Raw genomic sequence first — 27,953 nt, forward strand, 5'->3', positions numbered from 1 at the left:
GCTACGCCCAACCCCCTATGAGGTCCCTTGGCTTAGGACCTCTAGAGCGTTCATGAAAGACCAGGAATTTGTGGGGCACTGACTATTAAAGTTCGCGAGAACACTACTTGTTTTGAGAAAAGTTTGGTGCGCTGTTGTGTTACTACAATCCCCATGCAAGGTTCAAGGGTAAATCCACCTTATATGGCTGTATGACATACCAGTAAGCACTAGGTATCAATTCAAGTCCACAAGACATTGATACGTGTAAAACTAAGTATCCCTTGCCCAGAACACCTTTTCTTATCAAGCCGTTCTTCTTTTGAATCATGTGGGGGAATGTTGGAGTTTTCCTCTCCAAGTGATGCTTCAAAAGAATAAAAACTCAATTGTCCCACATTGATAAAAAACTCACATGCTTCCTTATTTAAATATCCCACTACCCCTTAATGATTTGTTAGAAGACTAGAGAGGTGGGACTAGTAACCACACACGCGCGCGCGCGCCGGGCCGGGCCGGGCCGGGCGCGGCGCGGCGCGTTCGCGGGTGTAGGTGTAGGTGTGGCCCCTTTTTCTTAACCGTTATTATTTTTGGTCACGTAATCTTTGCAAGATTGACGTAACGGTTAATTGATTTTCTTTGACGATTTGATTTCCGTCAAAGATATTATTCCGATTTATTGCTTCAGTTACGGAATCAATCAAGGACTAATTGATTGTGCTTCCGTTTTTAGCTTAACCATTTTGGCTATAAAACACGACCTTCCTTTCCAGATAAAGACACAAAAAAATTAAGATCTTCCTCTTCTCCGAAATGAAAACACAAAACCACCATTGTTCTGGGCATTGCTTAAGGGTGTTCTCAATCTAGTTCTTCGTCGTACACCGAAGGATTGGAGTCGTGTATCCCTGGGGGTCGGTTGCTACGAGTCCGCGTGTACTTAGCGGGGCAAATTCGACTTTAGGGCAGTGATTGGTGTCACGCCACGACATTGTTACAGATAAGCTTGTTCTAATTATTGTTCTTATTAGTCATAGTTCCTACAATTTAAACGTATCTAAATTTATTGATCTTATCTTATCTGAACTTATTTTTACAGAAGTAAGTAAAAATAGGGTGAATAGAAGATTGCCTAGCTTAAAAGCACAATTTTTTGTTGGCTCAATATTAAATATCTTGTTGAGTTTGGCTTGTAAATATATCGGATCCAACATCGACAACCTGTCTCGTGGTGGTGCTTGGTTTACATTAGTTGCGTTTGTTTTCAACCCATAGCTACAGCATTCTCTTCCCTTTTTTTTTTGTAACTATTTGCTACTCTTGTCGGTCAATATTGCAAAGGAAAGCAAGTAAGATGAGCATCAAGGTAAAAGAATCCATAATTGTATGCCCGGCAAATGAAGACACCCCAAGAGGAAGTCTTTGGCTCTCAAGCTTAGATTTGATCACACGCTCGCCTTATACACATACGTATCTTTTGTTCGTGTATGAACCAAACGAAATAAAAAACCCAAGATATTTTGATACAAACACTTTGAAGGATAGTCTTAGTAAAGTCCTTGTAGCATTCTACCCAATCGCAGGTAGATTAAAGACGAGCTCGAAAAATAGTCGAATAGAGATCGATTGCAATTCGAAAGGGGTCTTGTTTATTGAAGTGGAGACAACACACGTGCTTGCTGATTTTGGGGATTTTAAGCCGAGTGGTGATCTCCGAAAGGTGGTATTCCCCACCTATGACGACTACGCGGCGGGACTCTCGTCGTTCCCCTTGCTAATGGTGCAGCTTACAAGGTTTAAATGTGGCGGCGTATGCCTTGGGTTTTTGCATCATCACCATGTAGCTGACGGTGCTTCTTGTGCACACTTGATCAACTCATGGGCAAGAGTAGCTAAGGGGCTTGACCTTACTGTTCAACCCTTTCATAACAGAGCTGCTTGTCTTTCTTCTCGTCACCCACCGCAAATCAACTTCCGCCACCTTGAGTATGAGCTGCCCTTATCACCTTTGCCACCTAAAGGCTTGTTCGGTGAGCTACTTTAACCACAAATTATTACTCATTAACTTTTTGACTTTTGCATGCATTTTTTACATGTTTTAGAATATATATATAAAAGAATCATATTTGCTGAATTATTAGAGCGCCACATAAGAAATTTAATGATTTCGGCTGATGAAAAATGTATTAGAGCGCCACATTTACTTATTTCTTTTAATAAAAACAAAACGTGATTTATAATGTATCAGGTACATTAGCGAGCATAACGGAGGGTAACTTCAAAATTAGCAAGGAACAAATTGATGCCTTAAAACAAGAAGCGATATCCCAAGGACGAGGAATTCGTTACAAGCTAAGTACGTTCGATGTAGTAGCTGCACACGTGTGGCGAACAGCGTGTAAAGCACGTGGGTTAGAAGATGAACAACAGGTGAAGCTCTACATACCGATCGATGGACGGTCAAAGCTACACAACTTAACATTTATATTCCCTCAAGGCTACTATGGAAATGCAATCTTCTTTACAGCTTGTGTTACTAAAGTAGGTGATATTAGACACAAACCGTTATCGTATACTGCTACTATGATTCACAAAGCTGTGAGAAGAATGCGTAACATCGAGTACCTTAGATCAGCAGTTGATTACCTTGAATCGCAGCACAATTTCAATGATTTTATTCGCGGGGCCCATACTTTTACCTGTCCAAATTTTACCATTAATTCTTGGGTAAATATTCCTTTTAATCAAGCTGATTTCGGATGGGGAAACCCCAAATATGTGTGCCATGGTGGGATTCAATATGAAGGCCAATCCTACTTAATTGCAGGTCAAAATGGAGATGGTAGCGTATCACTGGCTATTAAGCTTTTCACACTTCATATGTCTCTTTTTGACAAGTATTTGTACCACTTCCACACTCCTATTTTCACAAGGTTATAAGTTTAAGTATACGAGTATAATTTATCTATGCTGTTTATTTTCTCTTCATCGCCAAATACTATTCCGTCCACAAAAAATTTAAGGCCACAATTGTTCTTTTGTTGCATTTTCCCAACATTTACTTATTTCTTTTAATAAAAACAATACGTGATTTATGCATTCGGATGCGTGTATAATGCCCATTGTGTACCCTGTTTTTAAATGAACATATAATTCAAATTTAAAGTACATATCATTCATACACAAAGAATATATACTAAATGGACAAATAGTTTAAATCCAAAAAACATACTTTTTATGATCAATTGTGGTCTATACTACATTTTCTCCTCAAATATAAGGGTGCACCGTGCACTCAAGTGCATATGATAGGTTCTAGTTTGTAATTTTGGGAGAATGCAAGAAACAGATAAATATTAATATAATTGAAAGTGGGGACCACAAAATGCCAAAAAAAAAAATATATATCCTTTAATAAAATAGAGCGATTTCCTTCAATATTGTTTAAAGAACGTCAAATTCCCAATGCGCCACTTTTTAACTTAATTCCCACCATACCGTCCACGTCAACATTAAAACCGGTCTTTTTTTTTTAACGAAGCGACACTAAACCGATATCTCAGGTAGCGGTTGACTTAAGTAAACCGCTATCTGAGATAGCGATTTATAATCACGTACTATTTATAAATGGTAAAAAAAAATTAACCGCATCAGCTAGGGGTCGAACCCACGACCTTCTGCTTAGGAAACAAACGCTCTATCCACTGAACTACATACACTAATGTTGATAAGTTAAATTTGGAAAAGTTTATAATTAATATTAACAAATGATTAAAAAGAAATAAACACATCAGGTAGGATTCGAATCCACGACCTCCTGCGTAGAAACAACACACTCTATCCACTGAGCTACATACACAATTGATGTCACAAGAGGTTACTTCTAAATTATATTTCTATTTAAACTGTAATTCATGTTAAAAATAATTTACAATTAAGTAAACCGCCATCTGAGATAGCGGTTTTGTTTTAATGCAAACCGCTATCTGAGATAGCGGTTTATAACATTGAACCGAAAAAAAAAATTACTTCTCTTTCTTACTTGCTTACGTGAACGGTATGGTGGGAAATAACTTAAAAAGTAATGTATTTAGGGAATTATTGGATCTTTATGCAATATTGAAGGAAATCGCTCAATAAAATACTCTCTCTGTCCCTTAATACTTGCACCGCTTTTCTTTTCGGGTCGTCCCTTAATATTTGACCGCTTCTATAAATGAAAAATTTTACCAATATTATATTATTTCTCACACTTACCTACTAACTCACCTACACCCCTACTCCCTACAAAAAAATCATTTAAAAATTCTCACCCCCACTCACAACTCTCCACTCCTTAACCATTTTCCACTAACTATATTAAAAAAAATACCCCAGTATCAACTAACACCTATTAAATTAATAAGTCAATTCAAGTGTCTTAAACTCCGCACTGGTCAAACCGGTGCGAGTAATAAGGGACGGAGGGGTACAAAAGTTTATGAAAAGTGTATCCTTTAAATAAGGAGGGTAAAATTGGTTAATTATTTTGCACACCTAATCGATGGGACCCAAGAACCTGCCCATTAAATAACAAAATATATAGGAAAGTCAGTGGCTCCCTTCCTGGAACAATACGTAGTACGTAGAATATATTATATCCACCATCATTGTGAGCTTAGAGTTAACCGAAGGAAACAGCCAAGAAAAAGAATCAAAGAGGAAGAAAGAAAATGGATGTGAAAGTGAAGGAATGCACCATGGTGTGCCCGGCAAACGAGACGCCGAGGCATAATCTTTGGCTATCAACCATAGACTTGGTGGGTCGAACGCCATATGCACATAACCAAATTATGTACATTTATCGTCAAAATGAAGATCAAAATGTGTCAAAATATTTTAACGCGGAAATCCTAAAGGAGTCTCTAAGTAGAGTTTTAGTGCCATTCTATCCAGTGGCAGGCAGACTAAAAAAGAATGAAAAGAATGGTAGAATCGAGATTGATTGCAATGCAGCGGGAGCGTTATTTGTTGATGTAGAAACATGGCACTCTCTTGATGAGTTTGGTGACTTTAAGTCTAGTAATGAGTTTCGCAAATTGGTACTCCACCCCTGGGACTACTCTGGTGGTCTCTCATCATTCCCTTTGTTGTTGGCACGAGTAACCCGCTTCAAATGCGGGGGTGTGTGTATTGTCTTTAGCATACACCACCAAGCAACTGACGGCATTGCATTTGCATACTTGATTAACTCATGGTCAAGACTTGCTAGGGGTCTTGACCTTGATGTTCATCCCTTTCATGATAGGGTTATCTACCTAGGTCCACGTCATCCGCCCCAGATCAAGTTCCGCCATTTGGAGTATGAGCCACCCTTGCCACCTATATCACCCAAAGGTTTTGCAGGTCAGTCAGCTCTTTAAATATATATTCCATCGATTTCAATTTTATTTCATTTCAATAGTATATATTCCATCGATTTCAATTTTATTTCATTTCAATAGTATTCTCTTCATGGATTCAGGATATGTTTTATTTAGTTATAATCCAATTCACATTAAGTTTCCTAATATAATTAGGATTAATGTATTGTGCTATTGATCAATGGATCGAATACACTCGATCACAATGTTTATGCAATCTAACATGGTATCACACGTTAAGTAGGTCGATTATTAGTTTCCACATTTATTATTATTTTTTTAATCCAAATAGGTCTTTTCGCCAATTTTCTCTTAAAAATCATAAATTTTTCTCTTGATTATTTTGATCTTTTGCGCCACTTGCTTGCATTTATTGGGTTTTTTCCCCTTGCATTATTGCGCCATATTTGATAATCACAATTCCTTAGACTATTATTGCTTGCATTAATTGGTCTCATCCAACTTACCACGGTGTACCCATCGAAGAGATGATATTTTATTCTATTATTGTTGCACAAAAGAATTTATCCGATACTTTTTTTTTTCCTTGGATTGTGTGCTGCTCAACAACGAATACAAAATGTTCTCCGCTTTGTATTTTTTTTTTCTTTTTTACTGGGAAAAAAAATTATCTTTAATAATCAGTATATGACATTTACAATAATATATAATTCCGTATACTACAAATTGAGAGAAAATACAACTTACCCAACCATCGTGGTCATAGGTGTTTAGACTTATCCACCCATAATATCATCTTATCACGTCATGTGACCTTAATATGGTGAATCTAATTTTCCATTTAGAAGCTTGAGTCAATATAGCCTCAATGACTTGAATTTCTCCCCACACAATTAAATAATGGAACATGCCCAAAAACCTTCTAGCCCAAACATAGGACCTTACCAGCAGGCCCAACCAGCCACCTTACAGTCCCGTGTGAAAACCCAGCCCAGTATCTCTCCCTCTCCTTTGCCATCAGTGACATACATATTCGGGTATTCCTCATGCACGCAGCCCAGCATCTGGACCAACTTACAGAAGTGGCCCAACTCTCAGACTCCCAGCTCATTCCTCCTTCCAGGGCATAATACCTCAGCATTGGGCCAGCGCCAAGCTGATCGTGGTTGAGCCCAACCCGTAGTACACAAGAAAAGACAGCTCAAATCCCTCGCTCACCCATCACTCGATTTCCCATAACCAATCACAGCACGTTTATACTCCTTGATGATCCCCAAACACATCGCAATGTCTAGGGCTTCACATAAGTGATAAAATAGATTCAACTTGACTCAGTCTTATGATACTACAACGAAATATAACATACAAGGACTAAGTATGGGGTCGAATTCTCAGGATCAAGCGTTTTTTATACGAGCAACAATAAAAAATAATAAATAATTATTGATGGGTTGTTTGCACAACTTGTCACTAATTGCACAAATGGGGTAATCTATACTAAAGGATAGGACTAGGGAAGAAGGATTTGTCCTAATATATCTATGGCAAATTAAATGAAAGTCTCTCCTATTACACTTATACATGAACACAAGACGATGTACTTGTTAATCTAGGGGGCATTGTGCACTACCACAAACAAATCCCACCCGATGGTCACGATGTGGTTCAAATAATCTAGAGATGTGTTTCTGATTTCCTAACTAGGTTCACGATGGTCAAGCTGACACAAAGGTAAATAGAAATGAGGCTCAACACACAATATATCCTCGTTCCTCGGGTCAACACGAAGAACATGCACTTTCCCGTGTCAAATGGAGCGTTTTTTGTGTCAACTGCTTATTGCTCAATGATTATCTAAGAGAACAACTATAACCATTAACCGCACTTTTCCCTGGGGTTAGGAAAAAGGAAACAAGCAAAATCAACCTAAGTCTGTATAACATTCTCATAGACCCATCTCAAACAAGGACATAATATCACAACAACTAGCAAAGACCAACATACACCAAAATTAAATACACGTAAAGGGAGAGAGTTTTCATGCTATAATTCTACTAGTTGTAACCCAACTCCTAGGCCTAAGGTAACTACTAACACATAGTACAACTTAAACTAGAAGATTTAAGCAAACCATACATGAAAACATGACTTCCTATTTTGGGTAAAAAAACTCAACCGAAAAGAAACTTGAAGATGAACACCAAGAACATATCAAAATGAGAAAAGAAACTCAACCTCAAATCATGAACTAAAAATTCAGAAAATGTAAAGTAAGCAATAAATGAAAGCAATAAAGAGATTAAGTTAGGAAATTATACTTGAATTGAAAGAGGAGATCTTGTTCCAAAAGTGCAGAATTGAAATTAACTTGAAGGACAATTAAAAGGTAAATAAAAGTGTTTAACAGGAAAAGTAATAAAGTGGTGAGAGTGTGAGTAACCTAGGAAATCAGACAAACTCTAAACTACTATCTACACTATGCTACACACTCCACACATATGAGTTTTAAGGAAATATTCTATTTATACAAGGGGGGACATGTGCCCAAGAAGTGGGGGTTGCCGTCAAGTACGCACAGGGCTTAGCAGGTCTGCACGACCCATTCGGGTGGGTCATGCTGCTTTATAGATGATGGAAGAGAAGGTGGTGTACGGACAGTGAGAAGCACCGTGCCAATGAGTTAAACGGTCTGTGCTAATTCATATGGTCCATGCCTGATGCTCTCCTTGGTTTCTTCATGGTGAATACAAGGGTTGCACGGTCCGGTGCAAAGATTGTGCCCCTAACTACTCTACTTCTCTTCTTCAATTCTCATTTGCATTGACATAGTGCACTCCTTAGCCCATAGACTTGACTTGGTGGAAGCTTTCTACTCTTACTCTTCTTCCTTCATATGAGCGTTCGACAATAGGGATAAGGTTGGAAAATGAGGAGGTCGTAAAGCTACACTCGTTCCCCGTGATTGTGGGTTTTCTCTCTTTTGGACTATCGAAACCTTCATATTTCATGCGTCACTTTAGCCTGGCCTGAAAATAGGAAGATAGGAACTCTCCATAGAAACAAGCAAAGAAAGACAATAGAATATGAATAGCTCTAAATGCAACATTTATGCAACTAAACTACGCTAATATGTACACAAAAGAGTATCCAATGGTTTTTTAAAAAATGAAAATTACAAGCATATCACTCTTCCTCCTCTTCGTGGAATTCCATCAATTGAGCCCACTCGCCCCATGCCTATATCTCCTCAAATGAAAACACAAGTTAAACATGGGATAGAAAATACTAATCCAAAACATGAATTTAATACTCACATCCCTAACCCATCTCTTTACAGATCACCACTTTCCAAAAATCACAAATTTACTTTAATCAACCCTAATTGGAATGCTACAGTGCAAAATTAATTTGGTGCTTTAATTCAAACAAGGACTTGTGATTTGTTCCTAAACCTAGGGGTTAATTATTTTAATTATATGTGGCTAATTAAGAATAAAGAAATGATAAATGTGTCCTTAAAAGGAACAAAAAAACTTGTCGTACTTTGTGAAGGCAGGTCCCAGACAGTAGGAGTGGATTGTGATGATACTTTTAGGCCGGTACTAAAATCGATTACTATTTGTTCGTTGCTCAGCTTTTCTATGGCTCGCAGTGGTCAATTCATCAATTTGATGTAAAAAAATGCATTCATTTATGGTGATTTAGAAGAAACTGTCTACATGCACCAACGTCAATGATTCGCTGATCGTCGTGTTCCTAATTATGTTTGCCTTTTCAAAAAGGCTTTATATGGTCTAAAACAAGAACATTGGGCCCGATATCAAAGGTTGCTAATTTTTTTGCTGCATATGGGATTTGTCAAAGCAAAAAGTGACACATCACTTTTTATTTATATTCAGGGTAATGATTTAGCTTATTTACTTTTATATGTTGATGACATTATTTTGGCCACTTATTCTAGTGAGTTGTGTGAGAGGATGACCTCTCAGTTAAAAAGTGAGTTCCCTATGTCCAAATTGGGGCCATTGAGTTGCTTTTTGGGCATTTCAGTAACTCGTGCTCCTGATTATCTACTTCTCTCTCAACAAGAAGTATCCCCACATTTAAAATGTGCTTGTGTTTTCTCTCAATCCTCCCATTTTGTTGCGGGTTCCCACACATGAAGTTTGAAATAAAATACCAGTTGCAGAAAAATAGTCAAGTAGGCATTTAAATTCCGTACCATTATCACTTTGAACAACTTTCACTGTTTGAGAAAGTTGTCGATCTACCATTGCAAGAAAAGACATAAACATCCGAAAAACTTCTGGTTTATCGACCAACAAATAAATCTACACAGCTCTTGAGAAATCATCAACAATAGTTAAAAAATAATGAGCTCCACAAGAAGAGGAATGTTTACAAGAGCCCCACAATTCACAATGTATTTTCTCAAAAATTCTAGTTGCCTTATTGTCACTTAAAGGGAATTTGTCTCTAGGATGCTTAGCACGAAAACATATTTCACAAGCTTTATTTAAACTAACCTTAAGATTGCTAACTGGAGAAAGTATTAACTTCACTACTTTTTCTGAAGGGTGTCCCATCCTTTTGTGCCACAACTCTAAAGTCGATAATGCGTTGTGGACAGAACATGTTATACTGAATCACCTCCAGCTTTGCCGAAGTAGTAAAGTCCATCTCGCCTAGGGGTGACAATCAGGTCGGGTTGGGTCGGGTTCGTGTTCGGGTCAGACTTAAACAGGTTGAAAACCTCAAACCTGAACCTGATCTGTTTAAGTAATCAGGTTGAAAATCTCAACCCTAACCTGATCTGTCTTTGATCGGGTCAACCCGACCCGATCTGTTCAACCTGATTTCTTTTTTACCTAACTATTTCGGGTCAACCCGAAACCATTCAACCTGCCTGCTTCGGGTCAACCCGAACCCATTTTATAATTAGATCTGGGGATGCATGAAATGTTTAAATGAAGTATACAAAAAGTTTGAGAAAATTTTCAAATAGATAATCACCAGCACAATAAAATCAACTTAAGAATGAAGAGGATAGATATTAACGTTGTATATTATATCAAATGAACAAAATAACATTTACGCTACATAAATTACATCAAATGAGATCTGAAAATCTAAAATATATGTTCCAAGTTCTACGCTTGTTGACAATTGTAATGAACAGATGCAAATTTCCTCAAATGGATAACCCCCTTCTGCAGTTCTGCTACAATGAACAAACAAGAACAATCATATTATTATGAGATTTGGGAAATAAAGTTATAAAGTGAAAACAAAAAATCAGCCATTACAATGGAAAAAATCAGCCACGACTTGTCCAAAAAATAGCATTAAAACCGAAAAAAATACCCCAATTAAAATTGAAAATATCAGCCACGAATTATTAGTCCAAACAATAGCATTAAAATCGAAAAAATCAGCCATTAAAACCGAAAAAAAACCAGCCATTAAAACGAAAAAATCAAAATAAAATCGAAAAAACCAAAATCGAATATAAAAAACATTAGCATAAATAAAATTGAAAAAAAATCGAAAAAGTCCTAAACAAAACCGGAAAAATTCTAAACAAAAACGAACAAACCCTAAACCCTAAACAAAATCGAAAAGAAAATCGAAAAAATTAAAAAACAGTAGCATAAATATAAGCGAAAAAACCCCCGATAAAATCGAATAAAACAACGAAATAATACCATAAATTAGTAGATAAAACAATTACAAAACCAAAAAAATCAAAAAAATTAGCATAAATTAGAGAAAGAACAAAAAAACGTGAGTGAAGAACGTTACCGAGTGAATGAAGAGGAACCGAAGTGGACGAAGAACGTTGAGCAGAGGATGAGAGGAACGAGAAGCGGCGCAGTTAGAGAGAGAGAGAGAGAGTTTGAGAGTGCTTGAGAGAGTGAAACTGTGAAAGGGTAGAAATTAGGGTTATAGGGTGAAAGGGTAGAAATTTGGGCTTGGGCCATTATTACTGTAATAGCATACCCATACCCCCCGCATTCCCTTCTTTTTTTTCAAAATTTTCTTTCTTTCAGAATAAAATTACTGCTGTTTTAAAATTCTATTTTTTAAAAAACTTTTTTCGGGTTATCAGGTCGGGTTGACCCGACCTGATTTTGACCCATATAAATAATCGGGTTACTCGGGTTGATTTCGGGTTGAGATTTTCAACCCGAACCTAACCCATTTAACTTCAGGTCGGGTTCGTGTCGACCCATTTAATTAATCGGGTTGAAAATATCATCCCAAACCCGCTATTTTCGGGTTGGGTTCGGGTCGGGTTATCAGGTCGGGTCAGCTTTTGCCAGCCCTAATCTCGCCTAACTCGCATTCCAGTCAGCTCCTTGGTCTGGTCTTGTATAGCACACATGTAATAGTTGAATTGGACAATACAATGTAAATTGTGAAAAATAAAGTAAATTGCAATTGAGTTTCGGCACATAAAGAATGTTTTTAAGAACGATTTTGTTCGACAATCGAACTGAATCGGATGGGGTCGCAATAACATATTCACCATTAGGAAGTCCAACCGGACACTCAAACAACGCCATAGTGTCAAATAACCAAGACAAATCACCGGTCACGTGATAAGTTGCCCCGGTGTCAATAATCCATGACTTCGTGTCAAACTTACCATTCAACCTGTCATCCGGAACTTGAGCATTACCAATTAAGCCCACGAGAGCTTTACATTGTTCGAGTGTGAAGAGTTGATCGGTAGAAACTTTAGTAGAGGATGCTCCAAGTGTACTACTTGTCGCGTTAGCACGAGCTGAACCATGCCCACGGCCAGCCAGCCGACGACTACGACCAACACCCCCATCAACTTTGTTTTGATCCGACTATCCCTTAGGATATCCCACTATTTCATAGAAATTATTTTTGTCATGGCCATGCTTGTGACAGTGAGGACAAGCAACTAGGGACCAACAAGTTGAAGACTCATGTCCCGTATTCTTGCATTGGCTATACATGGGCCTCTCTGTTTCTCTTCGTCCTTTTCCAGCGCCTGTACGGAAAGCAAAGCCAAGGACCTCTTCTTGCTTATCTTCTATGAATGCTTTGGAGAGCCGCACACGCTAATCCTGTATCACCAGTTGGTACGCTCGATCAAGCGAAGGCAAGGGATCTTGAGAAAGGATATTGGTTCGTAATTGAGTCTACAAATCATTGTCGAGTCCCGTCAAGAAGTAATGTAAGTTTCCTTGTTCACATCTTTCTTGGTGCAATGATGCGGCAGTTCAATACGAACAACAAGTGCAAGAAATTAGCGGTTCATGCTTAAATAATTCCTCCCACAATACATTCAATTTTCCATACTAATTGGTAATAGACATAGGTTTTGGTTGCTCATACTTAGAAATTGAAGGCTTTAGCTATTGAATTCTTGGGCCATTAATGATAGCATATCGTTGCTTAAGATGATCCCATAAGAATTTCTCATCACAAAATTTAGATATTGTTACTCTTTACCTCAAGATCAATTGTTTTTGTAATCCAAGAAATCAACATTGCATTGACGGTGTTCCAATCAGATTGGGTATATGGAGGTTGCGTTCTAGTGATAGTGCCTTCCAAAAACTTGAACTTGCGGCGCGCCTCCGATGTCATTCGAATATCTAAAGCCCAATCATCGTAATTGTCTCCATATAAGCGAGAGGGAGTGATGAAGTCACCTATTCGGTCTCCTGTGTCGAGAAAAAAGGTGAATTCATCTCCCTTTTAGGTTGTGGCGATGGTGGTTGGTCATCGTCGTAGGCCTTTGTTTTATTGTGTGTGTATGTCAGGCTTTGATACCATGTGAAAAGTAATTAAAGGGTCAAAGTCTGACCTTGATTAATATTCATGCATGTATGCATGCATATATACAGTACATCAAACTATCCTAATTAAGGTAACTCTATGTTTCGGAAACAGTCCTAATTAAACAATAGCAATTACGTTCTTCAAACATATCATCCTTAATTGTAAAACTCTAAGTTTAGTACATCAATCCTAACAATAGAAACTATTTTACTAAAACATATCATAACATCTCAACAGTTGGACTAATTGCCAAATGGGTTTAATTTCTATAGAATTAAAGTAAAAGCTAGGAGCATAGCACCTTGGTTATTCTTTAGTTTTGCAAAATACTCAAAATAAAACCAAAACAAGTTTCTTGTTTTATGAAAACCAAAAACTTTAACCTAAATTTGATACCTAACAAAGAAACTGATTTTAGCACATTATGTATTGATTTTATCACACACGTACTTAGTGCTCTATTTGTCTAGTTATTGTGTAGAGCATAAAAAAAATGTAATCTTACCGTACATGTAGCAAACTTGTTTTGTAGTGTTGCAAAATTATTTCCCATACTAAACTATATATCTCTCAAGTTCATACACCCAACTTGGGACTTATTTATGAATTTATATTATTAAAAAACCCTCAAAATATATGTAAACTGAATAAAAACAAAAAAAGCAACATAAATTGGGGAGTAATGAATTCATGAATTCAGCCACGAAGAAATCACACTAGACTGGCTGACAAACAATGCTCTTTCCTTCAATTCGTGGAAGGTGGACACAGGTCCACATAGAGGACCGTGCACCCTAGATGAAAACGACATGATATTTTAATTAAACGACATTAAGGGACTAAAAGGCTATTTGTTAAAATTTTGAAATAACTAAATCCTGAATATTTGGCACCAAAAATGGAGGATAAACAGCAAATCTTGCTGGAAATTAATTGCAAATCTTGGCTTCTTTTTAATTAAATAACCAACTTAGCTCTCCATTTCCTCCAACAAAAAAGTAAAACCCCGTTGACTTGCTCGAAATTTTGAGCTCTACAACAACACATCAATGGAGGAGGAAGAGAGATGAAAGAACAAGAGGAATGCAAGTGGAAGAAAATTTGTCAGTGTATTTAAAGTAAGATTTTTATTTTAAAGGTAAATTGAAAAGATAGTTATTGTACATGCTGTTCAAAATCGGGATATACATTACTAATACAGAAAAACAAATGCTAATAATATTCTAGTTGGATTATACGGAACATCTAATGACTCCAAAATGAACAAGACAAAGGAATTAAAAGAACATGTCTATTAGTCTATATACTTTATAAAAGGAAGGGATCATAATTAACAATACAAATGTGTGTTTCTGTCACAAATAATAACTGATGAAATAAAAAAATTATAACAGAATGTTACTATATTTCAATAATATATCTAATTATCAAAAACAACTTATAATAAAAGTTGAGTAATGAAAAACTTAATCACTTATCCACATGCATGGGGTTACTTGCTTGAGAGGTTTCGAAGTTTTTCCTCTCGACAGCCATGGCTAGACCTCGAAAGCGCCATTCCCATGCTTCAGGAAAAAGTAAAGAGAAGCAAGGGGACAACCCTACAAAACCAATGACTTGTGCTGCTACAAAGGAAAGCACAAAACAATCAACAATGGTGGATGAAGGTGACAATTTAGAATTTTCTGAAGAAAACCCAGATGACCATCTTGCGATTGAGGAGATGATTCTCACCCCACGCTCTTCCCTGATTGATCTGCAACATCAATCGCAGGTACGAAATGATTTTAATGCATGTATTAATGGGTTGAGTAGAGGGCAAGATATTCGTACCCATTTTCGTTCTAGAAGGGAAGGGGTTCCAATTGATCCTGTGATGCAAGATGAGGATAGAATAGCTCCAAACCCTTCCCCTAATGGTTTAAGTACTAATGATCTGATTTTTGAACCCTCTGTGATTGATAATACTGTGATTGCTGAAACCCCTGTTATGCGTATTGATTTTGATGATATTGAAGAGGAGGTGCAATACTGGAAATCAGCTGTTGTTTGCTACATTTCGGGAGCAAACCCTCCACAAAATGTGATGGAAGGGTTTATCCATCAAATCTGGGGGAAATTTAGAGTAGATAAGGTGTCATTAGCAGGTCGTGGCACTTTTCAGGTTCGATTTAAAACTATGGAGAATTGTGACAAATTTCTTCATGGTGGCCGTTGCTTTTTTGACTCTAAACCAATGTTTTGCAAAGCTTGGACACCAGATGTTGACTATACTAAAGAACTTGTGTAAGTTGTACCTTTGTGGATCAAATTACCTGGTTTGAATGTGAAGTATTGGGGTGAAAGAAGTTTGTTCAAGATAGTTGGATTGATTGGGAAGGCTATTAAGGTAGACCAGGCCACTCTGAACAGGGACAAACTCATGTTTGCCAAGGTTCTAATGGAGATAAGCATGGGACAACAATGTCCTAAAGTCCTGCATTTCATTAATGAGGAAGGGGTTCAGATTGATCAGCTTGTAGGATATGATTGGCTTCCTACTATATGCAGTGTTTGCAAGGGAATGGGACATGTGAGTGACCAGTGCAAGAGAAAGCAGCCTGCCAAACAAAAGAGGGTTTGGGTGAGGAAAAACACTCAAAGCCTAGGGGTACAAGTCCAAGTGCAGAGTAGGCCACAAGGTGTGACTGCAAGGGTAGGCCCTATTGTCACTATTGACAATGAGGGATTCACTCAAGCAACTGGGTTCAGCAAACAAAGGTGCCAACAGTTGATACCGGTGGTAACTAGGAATGCTTTCCAAGCATTGACCGAGGGTATATCTCCACACCAGGAAGGTACTCTTACACCTGGTGAGTGTGTTGATCCATTAGGAAGGGGGTTGACTACCCCTGAACCTAATGGATAATATATTGTGCTGGAATGTGAGGGGACTTAACATAACTGCAAAAAAAAATGAAGTGAGGAAACTATTGTTTTCTCAACACATAAAGTTTTTCTTCCTCCTTGAAACCAGGGTGAAAGCCATGAAGATGGGTGCAATGTATCTTAACCTTTGCCCCAACTGGTGCTTCACCACAAACCTTAGCCATCACAATAATGGTAGAATTATCCTAGCTTGGGAGCCTGCTTCTTTTGTGCTGGATATCATTTATATGACAGACCAAGTCATTCATTGTCACATCACCCCTTCCTCTATTGGGAAAGGGTTCTTCTACTCCTTCATCTATGGCATGAATGACAAAAAAGGGAGGGAACCACTGTGGAACACTCTAAGATGCCTTTCTGATATCAGTAAGGATGCATGGGTAATCATGGGAGATTTTAACTCCATCATGGAGTTGGAAGACAGAGTTGGCTCTGTAGTAAGGTTGTCTGAAATTCAGCCAATGAGAGAGTGTATGGATTACTGTCAGCTTAGCACTCTGAAAACTGTAGGGAGGCATTACACTTGGACTAATAAGCAAGATGGGAATGATAGAGTGTTTACAAGAATTGGTAGGGTGTTATCTAGCTAGTCACAAATGGGATGACATCTATGAGACTACGGAAGCAATGTACCTTCCTGAGGGTGATCTTGATCACTGTCCCATGGTACTTGTTAGTCACTCACAAAATCATCAAAGCAGGCCTTTTAGATTCTTTAACATGTGGACAAGCTCTGATTCCTTTATGCCTTTGGTTACTGAGAACTGGGGAAAGTATGTCCGTGGATGTCCTATGTTTAGGGTAATCCAAAGACTAAAGTGTTTGAAGTCTGATCTCAAAGAATTGAACAAACCGGGTTACAATGAGGTGGAAGTTACACAATTTCAGAAACGCCTGAAGCTTTTAGAAGTGCAAGACAGATTACATGATAACCTTGTTGACCCTATGCTAGCTTTAGAAGAGAAACTGGTAGCAGTTGAGTACAAAATTGCCCATGCTAACTACATTTCCTTCCTTCAGCAGTCAGCAAAGTTGCACTGGTTGGAAAAAGGGGATGATAACTCTAGAGCTTTTCACCAAAGTGTGAAGCAAAGAAGGAAACAGAACAAAATCTATTCTCTTCAATCTGACAGTGGTGCTTGGTTAACTGATATGGCTGACATCAAAACACCTTCCTAAACTTCTATGGCTCTCCTTTTGGAGAGAAAATGGAGACAAGAACTTATGTCAACCCAATAATCATGGATCAGGGTCCAAGATTGACTGATGATCACAGGAAACTGTTGGAATGCAGTTTCTCCTCTGTTGATATCAAGAAAGTGTTGGAGGATATTCCTAGAAACAAAGCTCCAGGGTAAGATGGTTATAATAGCCATTTTTTCAAGACTGCTTGGCATGTCATCCGTGAAGATCTATGTGCACCTATTATGGATTTCTTCAATACCGAAAAGATCCTTAAGGAGGTCAATGTCAATTCCATTACCCTTGTTCCTAAGGTGAGTGTTCCAACTTCTACTGGTGACTTTAGACCCATTTCTTGCTGCTCTATCATATATAAATGCATGCATCTCAAAGCTCCTGTGTGGGAAGCTAAACTCAGTTTTTCCTGAGACCATCTCTCATAACCAAGGTGCCTTTATCTCAGGAAGATTTATCCTACATAATGTGTTGGTGTGTCAAGATATTGTGAAAATGTACAGAAACAGTTAGAAAACTCCTGGTTGCTTGATGAAATTAGATTTGAGGAAAGCCTATGACACTGTAGAGTGGGGTTTTATTGAGGAAATCATGATTGATTTGGGGTTCCCATCTCATTTCACTCACCTGGTGATGACTTGTCTCACCACTACTCAATATTCCATTCTTATTATTGGAGTTCCCACACCATTGTTGCACCCTAAGAGAGGATTGAGGCAGGGTGACTCTCTCTCCCCCCTCCTTTTCACTTTGTGCATGGAGTATTTCTCAAGAGCTATGAAGACAGTTGCTTCCCACCCCCTCTTTAGATTCCACCCTAGATGCAAGATGCTCCACCTTAACCATTTGTGCTTTGCAGAAGACTTGTTGATGTTTTGCAAAGGCGATCCTAAGGTAGTTCAGTTGATGTTAGAAGGGTTGCTACCTTCTCTAGCTCCACTGGTCTGACACTGAACCCCTCCAAGTCCACCATTTACTATTGTGGTTTGAATGATGCTATGAAGTCCACTATTAGTGCTTTATCTGGATTCCCCACTGGTTCCCTTCCTTTTAGGTATCTAGGGGTGCCAATTAGTCCCTGAAAACTAAAAGGGAGTGAATGTGACATTATGATAGACAAAATGGTGGCAAGGATAAAAGTTTGGAGTTATAGGAACCTCTCCTTTGCTGGTAGAGTGCAATTAGTGAACTCACTTCTCATGAGTATTTGTGTCTTTGTTTTCCCAAGTCTATCCTGATTAATGCAATTTCTAGAAGCTTTATGTGGTTTGCGAATTTTGATGATAGCAGACCCGGACCTGTGGCATGGGACAAACTTTGTCACCCCAAAGCTTGTGGTGGAATAGGGTTCAGAAACATAGTCCTATGGAATCAAGCTGCCATTGTAAGCAAGCATGGTCTATTGCTCAGAAGCAGGACAATTTGTGGGTAAAGTGGATCCATGCTCTATATGTGAAAAATGAGGATTGGTCTCAGTTCATTGCTTCTAACTATGCAAGTTGGGATGTTAGACTAGTCTGTATGGTGAAGAACAAATGTTTTGAAAAGTTGCAGTCTTCTGAATGGCTGAATAAAAGCAGGTATTCTATCAAAGAGATGTACTCTGACCTCAGTGACTCTCAACCTAAAGTACATTGGTATAATCAAGTGTGGAACAGGCTTTCAGTACCCAAACACAAATTTATCTTGTGGCTCTCTATGCTGGATAGAATGAAGACAAAAGCTCGACTCTTTAAGGTGGGAGTATGTTTGGATAATTTATGTGCAATCTGTGGTTCAAATGAGGAAACTGTCCTGCACTTGTTCTACAAGTGTAAATTCAGTACTGATTGTAAGACAAGTATCTTGCAATGGTTAAACATCAATCATAAGGGTGATTCCCTTATTGCTCTCCTTAAGTGGATCAAGAGATGCTGCAAGGGGGAGTTCAAGAGAAATATCAGCTACACTGTCAAAGCTGCTCTCACTTATCATGTTTGGAAGGCCAGGAATAGTGCAGTTTGGGATCAACATGTTCCTTCTGTAGACCATATAATGAACCAGATTAAGCAGGAAGTCAGGTTTAGAATTAAAAACATCATTAGTGACAAAATCAAGTCCCATGATAGGAACTGGTTCTTATCTTTGTAAGTTCCAAGTTGCTTTGTTTGTTACAGACTGTGTGTAGTCTGTCTAATTTGCTTTGGTATGTGTTGGTTGCCTGTTGGCTTCCTTCCCCCTTAACCTGGTTGTAATTTTGTTGTGTGGTCTTAATATATAATCTCTTACTTGCTTGCCAAAAAAAAAACTTAATCACTTCACAATGAACATTGAAAAGGGATTAAAAGAACATGGATATACTTGTAAAAAATGAGAGATCGCAAATAATAATAAAAGAACATGTTATTTCTAACACAAAGAACCAAAACAAACAATTAAATTAAATCATAAAACATACTTCCTATTACTAATCCAAATAAGATCGAGTAATATACGGAATAATTAATAAAGGTGAGTGACAAAAAGAACACTTAACTACTCTACAATGATCATGCATGATAACGAAATCAAAGGATCATGTTTATATTTCTATGAAAACAAGGGATCATAAATAAATAAAGGCAAATGATATTTGCAGCCCTTAGAGCTGCAAATGATATTTGCAGCCCTTAGAGCTGCAAATAAGCATTAAATACTCCTAAAATATTCTTATATTTTCAAGAAAAATAGAATCTAGTAGGAGAATTTAATACACATAAAAAATTTCATATAAAGCCTCGAGTTAAGCTAATAAATGAGGTCTAACCTTTAAAAATTTTCACCGTTTAGTACCTATACCTTTTTTTTCACCGTTTGGGACCTCATTTCCCTTTTCCTGCCAAATTTAACTAGAGTACATTAAAAGGTTAGGTCCTTGGGTTAAAATGTTAAAGTAAATCAAAAGTTTGAGGACTAACATTTTCGTTTTTTCACCTTTCAGGACCTGAACTTTCTTTTTTCACCTTTTGAGACCTCATTTAAGTTTTCATGTAATCTCAATTCAATTATTAAAGTTTCTAATCATTAACTTATAATAAACTCAAATTGAAATAATATGTAACTTAATTCATAAACTTAGCCCATATATAAATTGATTTGGGTATCAAATAATCTAATGAATAAAGAAGCAAATAATTATTTACAAGCTGATCATATTTTATAAATTCGGTATGGTGTCCAATGACAATAGAAGAGTTAAGAAATTTATATAGTAGAGTACTATATTCATACAATTATACTCAAAGGTTTACGGGGATGGTGGAACTAAAAATACACTACGGAATTTTCCGCCCGGGACCCAAGTTGTTAGGAAGATCCGCCATTGATTGTATATCCTCATAATTGTTTGTGGTTTGTTTGAAGAATATTAATAATGTCCACACAAAAACGTAAAAATAATAAAAATAGGTTAATTTTAAACGAATTGTGATTTTGAACACAAGTTAATATATCATACTAGTTCTTGATTGTTTTATGAGAGTAAAGACAATTGGATTATTTATGCTCATATTTGATGAGGTATTTAAATGATTTATGCTTAACTCGATCAAAATTAATCAGCAATTTCCAAATTAAAATTTACGACCTCAAATTTTCTATAAACATATTCAAATCCGTTGTTATTGGATTACGTAAATTAAGTTTCAACTATTAAAGGTCTTATGAATGAGTAAAGATTATCTACTCCCTCCGTCCCGGAATACTTGACCTGTTTTCCTTATCGGGCCGTCCCTTAATACTTGACCTGTTTCTAAAAATGGAAATATTCTAACAATATTATATTATTTCTCACTCCACCCCTATTAAGCCACCTACCCCCTACTCCATACAATAAATAATTAAAAATTCAACCCCTACTCTCCCCCAACCCCACCCCTTTACAAATTTCCCACTTACTACATTAAAATAATACCCCACTATCAACTACTACCTATTAAATTAAATAAGTCAATTCAAGTCCATTAAACTCTGTGCCGATCAAACCGGGTCGAGTATTCCGGGACGGAGGGAGTATGATGTTTGGAGAAGAGTACTATGTAGTTTTAATTGTATGATAGGGTTTGGGGAAGATGAATTATTATTATTATTATTATTATTATTATTATGGGAAAACACCAAAACGTTACAAGCTTAACAAGCTACAAAGATCAAGTGAACTACAAGAAGTTGGAGGGGAGCCGAGATACAATCTGGGCCCCCACTCCTCTAGCTATGGCGAACCCGATCCTGCTGAAAATGTGGGTAGCTGCCCGTGCCCCAATGTCCTGAGCCCTGGAGTACGTCTGGACCCGCTTCAGCAAAGAAACAACTCCTTTCTCTAATTCCCCAAAAGAAGAGAAGGAAAAAGGAAAGAAACCGTAACCCAAAGCCCTACAACGTGCCGCATACTTATCCAGCTTCCGCTGCGCTGCAACCGCCACAACCCGACCCGGAATGAACCCTGACAACCCAGATTGCGTCATAGGGGAAGACTCAGTCAAGTCTACACACACATCTAGACCTCCATCCAATGAGTAAATTAAGCAATATATCTGCAGGACGAAGAGCTCCATCACTCTCCCTAGTCAGCCCAACATCAACCTCCTTGCGAGCAGAAATCCCCGACCGATAGCAAATATCCAAAAGGGTATCACGAACAACATTATGTCAATGTTTGATACCCACAATCCCAGCACAAGACACGACATGATCCACATAAATGTCCCTGTCGAAAACCCGAGAGCAAGCAGAACACGGCGTCGAATCAGAGAACAACGGAATACCCAACCGATAGCAAAGAACCGAATGATAAGTCTTACCGTTCATAGTCTGGCCTAAACCCGAGATGGGGACTGCCCGCAACCAAGCCGAGGAGTGATCCCCCTGCTGTGATTTTCATAGGGCAACAAGACGTGAAGATAAGGAGTAGGCGGATTCCGCATCAGCAGTAACCTTCGTGAAATATATGTCTGCCAATTTCTTCAAGAGTGTGGGGGAAGCGATCTCACTAGGGCTACGCACAAGGTCGGTCTCCACGGTCCTATTGAAAAGACGAAGAGCATCATCAAAGGCCGGTCCCGGACCATCAACACCTGAAAGCCGAAGAAGCGAATCCTGCAAACCAGAAGACTGCAAACGGGATGCAAGAAAAGCATAATGCCGAACATCACCAGCTGAATAAACACCCAATCCTCCATAAGAATAAGGCAAGGTGGCAAGGCGCCATTGCCAGTCACCGAACCCAGGTCCCGAAGCAGTCACGATGCGCTCTAAAGAAGTCAGCAGAGCCACATCAAAAGATAATTGGGCCGCTTCGAAAAGATGAGGCGGACAAGTGCGCATAGCAAAATAGAGTTTAGAAACTCCAGTACACGCACGAAGAAGCAACAACTCACACTGGGGATCAGTAAGCTTGGCTACAGCATCCATCAACACAACAGTCTTCGACACACGCTGTGAAACCAACTCCTTACAAAAAGAGGAATCCGTACTGACTGGGCCACCAAGCAACTTAACACCAAGCGCAGGCCGAGCAATATCCGTAGGAAAGACACCCTCTAGACGACTGCGTGGGTCCTCCGAAGGCCAGAAAACCTCCGTCTTCTCAACATTAACATGGAGACCTAAATGAGGACCCTCCTCCAAAATCAACTCCAAGACCTGTTAAATATATTAATAACAATTATTATTATTATTATTATTATTATTGTTAAATATATTAATAACAATTATTACATAATAATTAATAAAAATAAAAATAAAAATATTAATAACTATTATTATAATTATTAATTTGAGCGCTAACTTTTTTTTTGCATTTTCTATAACGTTGGTATAAAAAAAATGGATATGAGGTCCCAAAAGGTGAAAAAAAATATTCGGGTCCTAAACGGTGAAAAAATCAAAAAGTTGGACCCTAACCTTTGTCTTAATTTATTATTTGAGTGATAGTATGATTAACGGTGAGTTTAACTATGGTTAACTGGCCGAAAAATGAATATGAGTCCCAGAAGGTGAAAAAAAAAGTTGAGGTCCTAAAGGGTGAAAAACCAAAAGGTTGGACCCCAACCTTTAGCTTAACTCAAAAAACCTCATTAATTATTTACTGTTACAATAATCAACATTAACCTCTGCCATTTTTCTTCCACTCATTTTCATACCTCTTCAGAATTTGTTTTACCTCCGGCATGTTCTTTATTTTTGTTGTTTTTTTACTTTTGAATTTAATCCTCATATAAAAAAATGTTTTTTTGTTTTGATGATGTACGTAGTATTAATTGGGTGTTTGGTTTTGTTTGCTTAATGATATAGAAACAACTTATTATTTGGTTGCTTCCGCATATGAGCACAACTTATTAGTATTTCCGAAATAAACAGAAGACATAATTCTAAGTACGGAGTTTTTATGATAAGTTGTGCTTCTGATTGATTTGGTTAGCTCTGTATCATGAGTAGTATTGTTTTCTTAATGTAGGAACGAAGTATATATAATTCGGTTAAATGTTCTTTAATAAGATTATGCCGTCCAAAAAGTTTAGCAGTGAGTTGTGTGACCAAAGTAGAACTCTAGTTTGTCAAAAAATAAAATAAAATTGGAACTCTAAATTTGTTGTTATGAAGTGCATTAATTAGGTTAACAAATAACGGAGTAATGTTTTTTATTCGTTCAATTAGATTTCTTTAAAACTATAAAATATGCATTAAATAGTGAGTTTTGCTAATTTTTATGCGCAGCCCTAAGGGTTGCATATATCAAAACCCATAAATAAATAGCAAAAAACAATGGTTATATGAAAGAATACTTAATCACTTCACCATGAACATGCCAAAGAAATAAAACGGACATGATTCTATGCGATGTATAATTCTAAAGAAAAGCGAGATAAAAATACAATTAAAAAGCATCGTTTATGTTCGCATCGTTTATGTTTTACCGTAACGTTCTACAATTGATACTTCTGAATACATATGATACTTCTGATTTCTGAATACATATGATACTTCGTATATTATCTCAATATCATCTTAGTTAGGATCTATATCAAATGCCACTAGTGTATGCAATTAGATGTTGAATTGATCAAAGACATTTTAAAGTTTGTTAGATTTCAAATTATGCGTAAAACCTGGTACCTTTTTTTTAATTATTTTTAATGAAAAAAAAAATCTACTTTTTGTGTAATTTCAATTTTTTTTTAATGCAAAAACAAACAAAACGATGTAGTTTTAGGGAGAGTGCACGTAGAGGAGTGTGCACCCTTGTCCACCATCTAAATTGTGTCTTTCCCTCCTTTGGGCCTTAGGATATCGCAACTCCCATCTAGGTTTAGGATGGAGTGCTAAACGTAGCCTGATTTTATTTGACGCAACCGCTTTTATTTACTTTTATTTTTCAATTTTAAAAAATATTATCCCTCACTTTTACTATTTCTCTCAACCTTTTTTGATATAATTTTGGTCAAATAAATTTGATTTTTTTTAGTGTTACGTGTATAATCAAATTAGAGTAAATATTTTGATTGCAACTGACAATTTTTCTTAATTTGGAAGACCTTAGAATTGAGGTAATTTTCATTTTTTTCCTATTTTACGAGCATTCTCATTCAATTTGTGCAAATTGAACATAATATTATTAAATATTTCGTACGGATTAAACAAAATATATTTAACCATTTCGTATATATTGAACATAATATAGATAACAGAAAAAGACTTTAACTACTCCCTTCGTCCCTTAATACTCGCACCGGTTTCCTTTTTGGGATGTCCCTTAATACTTGCACCGTTTCTATAAATTGAATTTTTTTTACCAATAATATATAATTTCTCACACTCACCTACTAACTCACCTATACCCCTAATCCCTACAAAAAAAAATATTTACAAATTCACACTTCCACTCACCACTCCACACCCCTTAAACATTTTCCACTAACTATATTAAAAAAAATACCCAACTATCAACTAACACCCCGCACCGGTCAAATCGATGTGAGTATATGTTAAGTGACGGAGGGAGTATATTTTTGTGTTGAAACCACTACCACACTTACTACTTTCTCATTTTAAAACTCAAATATCTTTTTTGTGTCTTGATCGTTTTAAGCGATTTAAATGTCATTTTCCTGGTTTTTCTATGTGGACTCCATAGACATTGTGCTTTTAAAATGTTGTGAAAGATTAAACGAATTGTGACTTTTAACAATATTTATGATTTAAGGATCAAACAATTTTTTTGAAATACCGGATTGTTTTAATATCCTGACCGAAAATATATGGAGAATGCACTTACGATTTATTTACACCAAAAAAATTAGGAACTTTGAGTCACATAAAATGATAAAATAGAAATTTTAGTTTGTTTTAAAATAAAACTATCATATGGTAGCGTTTCCAACACAAAAGTGTTTTTCAAGATAGTTATTAACAAAAGACAATATAAAAGGTAATTGTTTGCCAAAGCAGTAAACTAAAAAGTAATTGTTGGAAAAATTTCCTCATTTTTAAACTTTTAATTTTAAAACGGAGGAAGTAGCTTGTAAATATTGTGATGTGAATTATTGATGCGGGTGAATCTATATATGAAAACAGGTGAGACTTCAACGACGAAGGAATGTCTGTTTAAACTTTCAAAACCTCAAATTAATGCATTAAACCTCCAAGCAAACTCTCCAAGTGAAGAAAAAGAAAAACACCATAGCTACAAACTGAGTAATTACGAGGTACTAGCTGCGCACGTGTGGCGAACAGCATGCAAAGCACGTGACTTAGCAAATGATCAATTAGTGAAGCTTTACATTCCAACTGATGGACGGTCAAGATTGAAGGATCCAACACCACTACCACAAGGGTATGTAGGGAATGTAATTTTCTACACTGCATGTATTGCGAAAACACGTGATATCACGTGCAAGCCACTATGGTACGCCGCAGGTAAAGTACACGAAGCTCTAAAGAACGTGGAGAATGTGGAGTACTTAAGATCAGCCGTGGATTACTTGGAATCACAGCCAGATCTAACGCCTATAGTTCGTGGGGCCCACACAGTTACATGTCCGAACCTAACAATAAACTCTTTTGGTAGGCTCCCATTTTACGAAGCGGATTTTGGTTGGGGCAAGCCGGAGTTTGCAGGTCATAGTAAGCTGAGATATGAGGGTCAAACTATCATTGTTCCAAGCCCAATTAGGGATGGTAGCTACTCGGTCAACATTAATCTTTTTGCCGTGCACATGCCTCTCTTCCGGAAATACTTCTACGACGTTGGAAACCTACCCAACAAACTATAGTCATCTCCTCCATACGTCATACCGATAACATCTGATTATAAGGGTGAGTTTATCCCTAGTCTTGAAAGGAGTTTCGAGGTGAGTCTCAAGCCTAAATCTTGGGATAATGTGGTAAAAGACTACACTAATTCTTGAAGTGAGTTTGAGAATCCAAGACTCACTCCATACTCTACTTTTTTATTCCTCCAATCAAATCATTCCACATCATCAAACTTTATTTATCTTATTTCACCCAACTAAATTATTGATGGTTTATTTATTATTTTGTTTCATTTGCCTTTACATTTATGTTCTAGATCTTTTGAATTTAATATGTTGTATAATTATTTCTAACTTGTACGGAATATATGTCAATTTCGAAATTAATATTTTATGTTTTTTTACATTTTTTTCTCGAATTATAAATTACTTTGTCTTAGATCTAATCAACATGGGCCTGGCCCGCTGGCCCGACCTGACCCGGTTCGAAAATTGCCTGGTGTTGGGCAGAAGGCCCGACCCAGCCCGATTTTTTTTTAAAAAATTACGGCATTTGGACAACGAAAACATAAATTTTATTTATAAATTTGGCCCGACCCGAAATTGGCCCGAAAAGCCCGCTATTTTTAGCCCGAAATAGCGGGTTATGGGCATACAAAATTGGCCCGAAGCTTGGCCCGGTCTGCCCCGCCCCGACATAATGGACAAATTTTTATGTCCTCGACCCGGCCCGCCTTTTGATCGGGTCTAATTTGTTTATATATAAGAAAACATAGTTTCAATATTATTTAGAAAATGTACCAAAAAATAAATATATACATAAAATATTATTTTAAGAAGTGAGTTGAGTCTGGGGATAATGTGTAAAAATAGGGTAAGTTTTGTGTGAGTCTGGATAATGAAAAAGTTAGTGAAAAGCTGATGTGACAGAGTCTGAAGATTGAAAATGCGTCTGGGGATAAACTCACCCTAAGTTGGGTCTAATTGTTACAAGTTGTATTGGTTAATGGTTTCTTCAGAGTGTGTATCGATCATATTTAAAATAAAACTTCGACTCTCTTTTATTTTTTTGTCTAATTACAAATCAAACTGGGTTAGTTTTTTAAAGTTTTTAGACCGTTAATTCGTAGATATCAAGACCTCGATCTTCTTATGTATATTCCACTTTTATATATTAGATTAGATTGGTTTTTGATTTTGCATTGAATTTCATTTTAGATTTTTTTTATATTATTATGAGAGTGTTTGTTTTTGGATGAAATTGTATATGCGTAATATTAATAATTAATTAATAAAAATATCTACGTGACACTTAATCATTTATCTACGTGACACTCGAATTTTTTAATTCAAAATTAATTTTGAAATCTTCTTTTTAATTGGCCGAAACCATTATATT

At 37.0% G+C, this 27,953-nt stretch overlaps 1 protein-coding gene and 1 pseudogene across 1 annotated transcript; both read left to right on the forward strand.

The window, feature by feature from the left end:
• Positions 1 to 813: 813 nt before the first annotated feature.
• On the forward strand, positions 814 to 3,112 carry LOC110787825 (anthranilate N-benzoyltransferase protein 2-like; annotated as a pseudogene).
• A 1,472-nt stretch (positions 3,113 to 4,584) lies between these two features.
• On the forward strand, positions 4,585 to 26,919 carry LOC110787836 (shikimate O-hydroxycinnamoyltransferase). Its single transcript, XM_021992479.2, has 2 exons — positions 4,585 to 5,364; positions 25,878 to 26,919. The coding sequence occupies exons 1-2, from the start codon at positions 4,692 to 4,694 to the stop codon at positions 26,573 to 26,575; spliced, it is 1,371 nt and encodes a 456-aa protein (XP_021848171.2). The 5' UTR covers positions 4,585 to 4,691; the 3' UTR covers positions 26,576 to 26,919.
• The last annotated feature ends 1,034 nt before the right edge of the window (positions 26,920 to 27,953 follow it).

The sequence above is a fragment of the Spinacia oleracea genome, chromosome 4 (genome assembly GCF_020520425.1).
Source record: "Spinacia oleracea cultivar Varoflay chromosome 4, BTI_SOV_V1, whole genome shotgun sequence".
In the NCBI taxonomy this organism is placed as follows: domain Eukaryota; kingdom Viridiplantae; phylum Streptophyta; class Magnoliopsida; order Caryophyllales; family Amaranthaceae; genus Spinacia; species Spinacia oleracea.

Coding starts and splice junctions, on each gene's coding strand:
- LOC110787836 (XM_021992479.2), top strand. CDS start 4,692: ATGGATGTGAAAGTGAAGGAATGCACCATGGTGTGCCCGGCAAACGAG. Junction 5,365..25,877: donor ATCACCCAAAGGTTTTGCAG/GTCAGTCAGCTC, acceptor ATATGAAAACAG/GTGAGACTTCAACGACGAAG.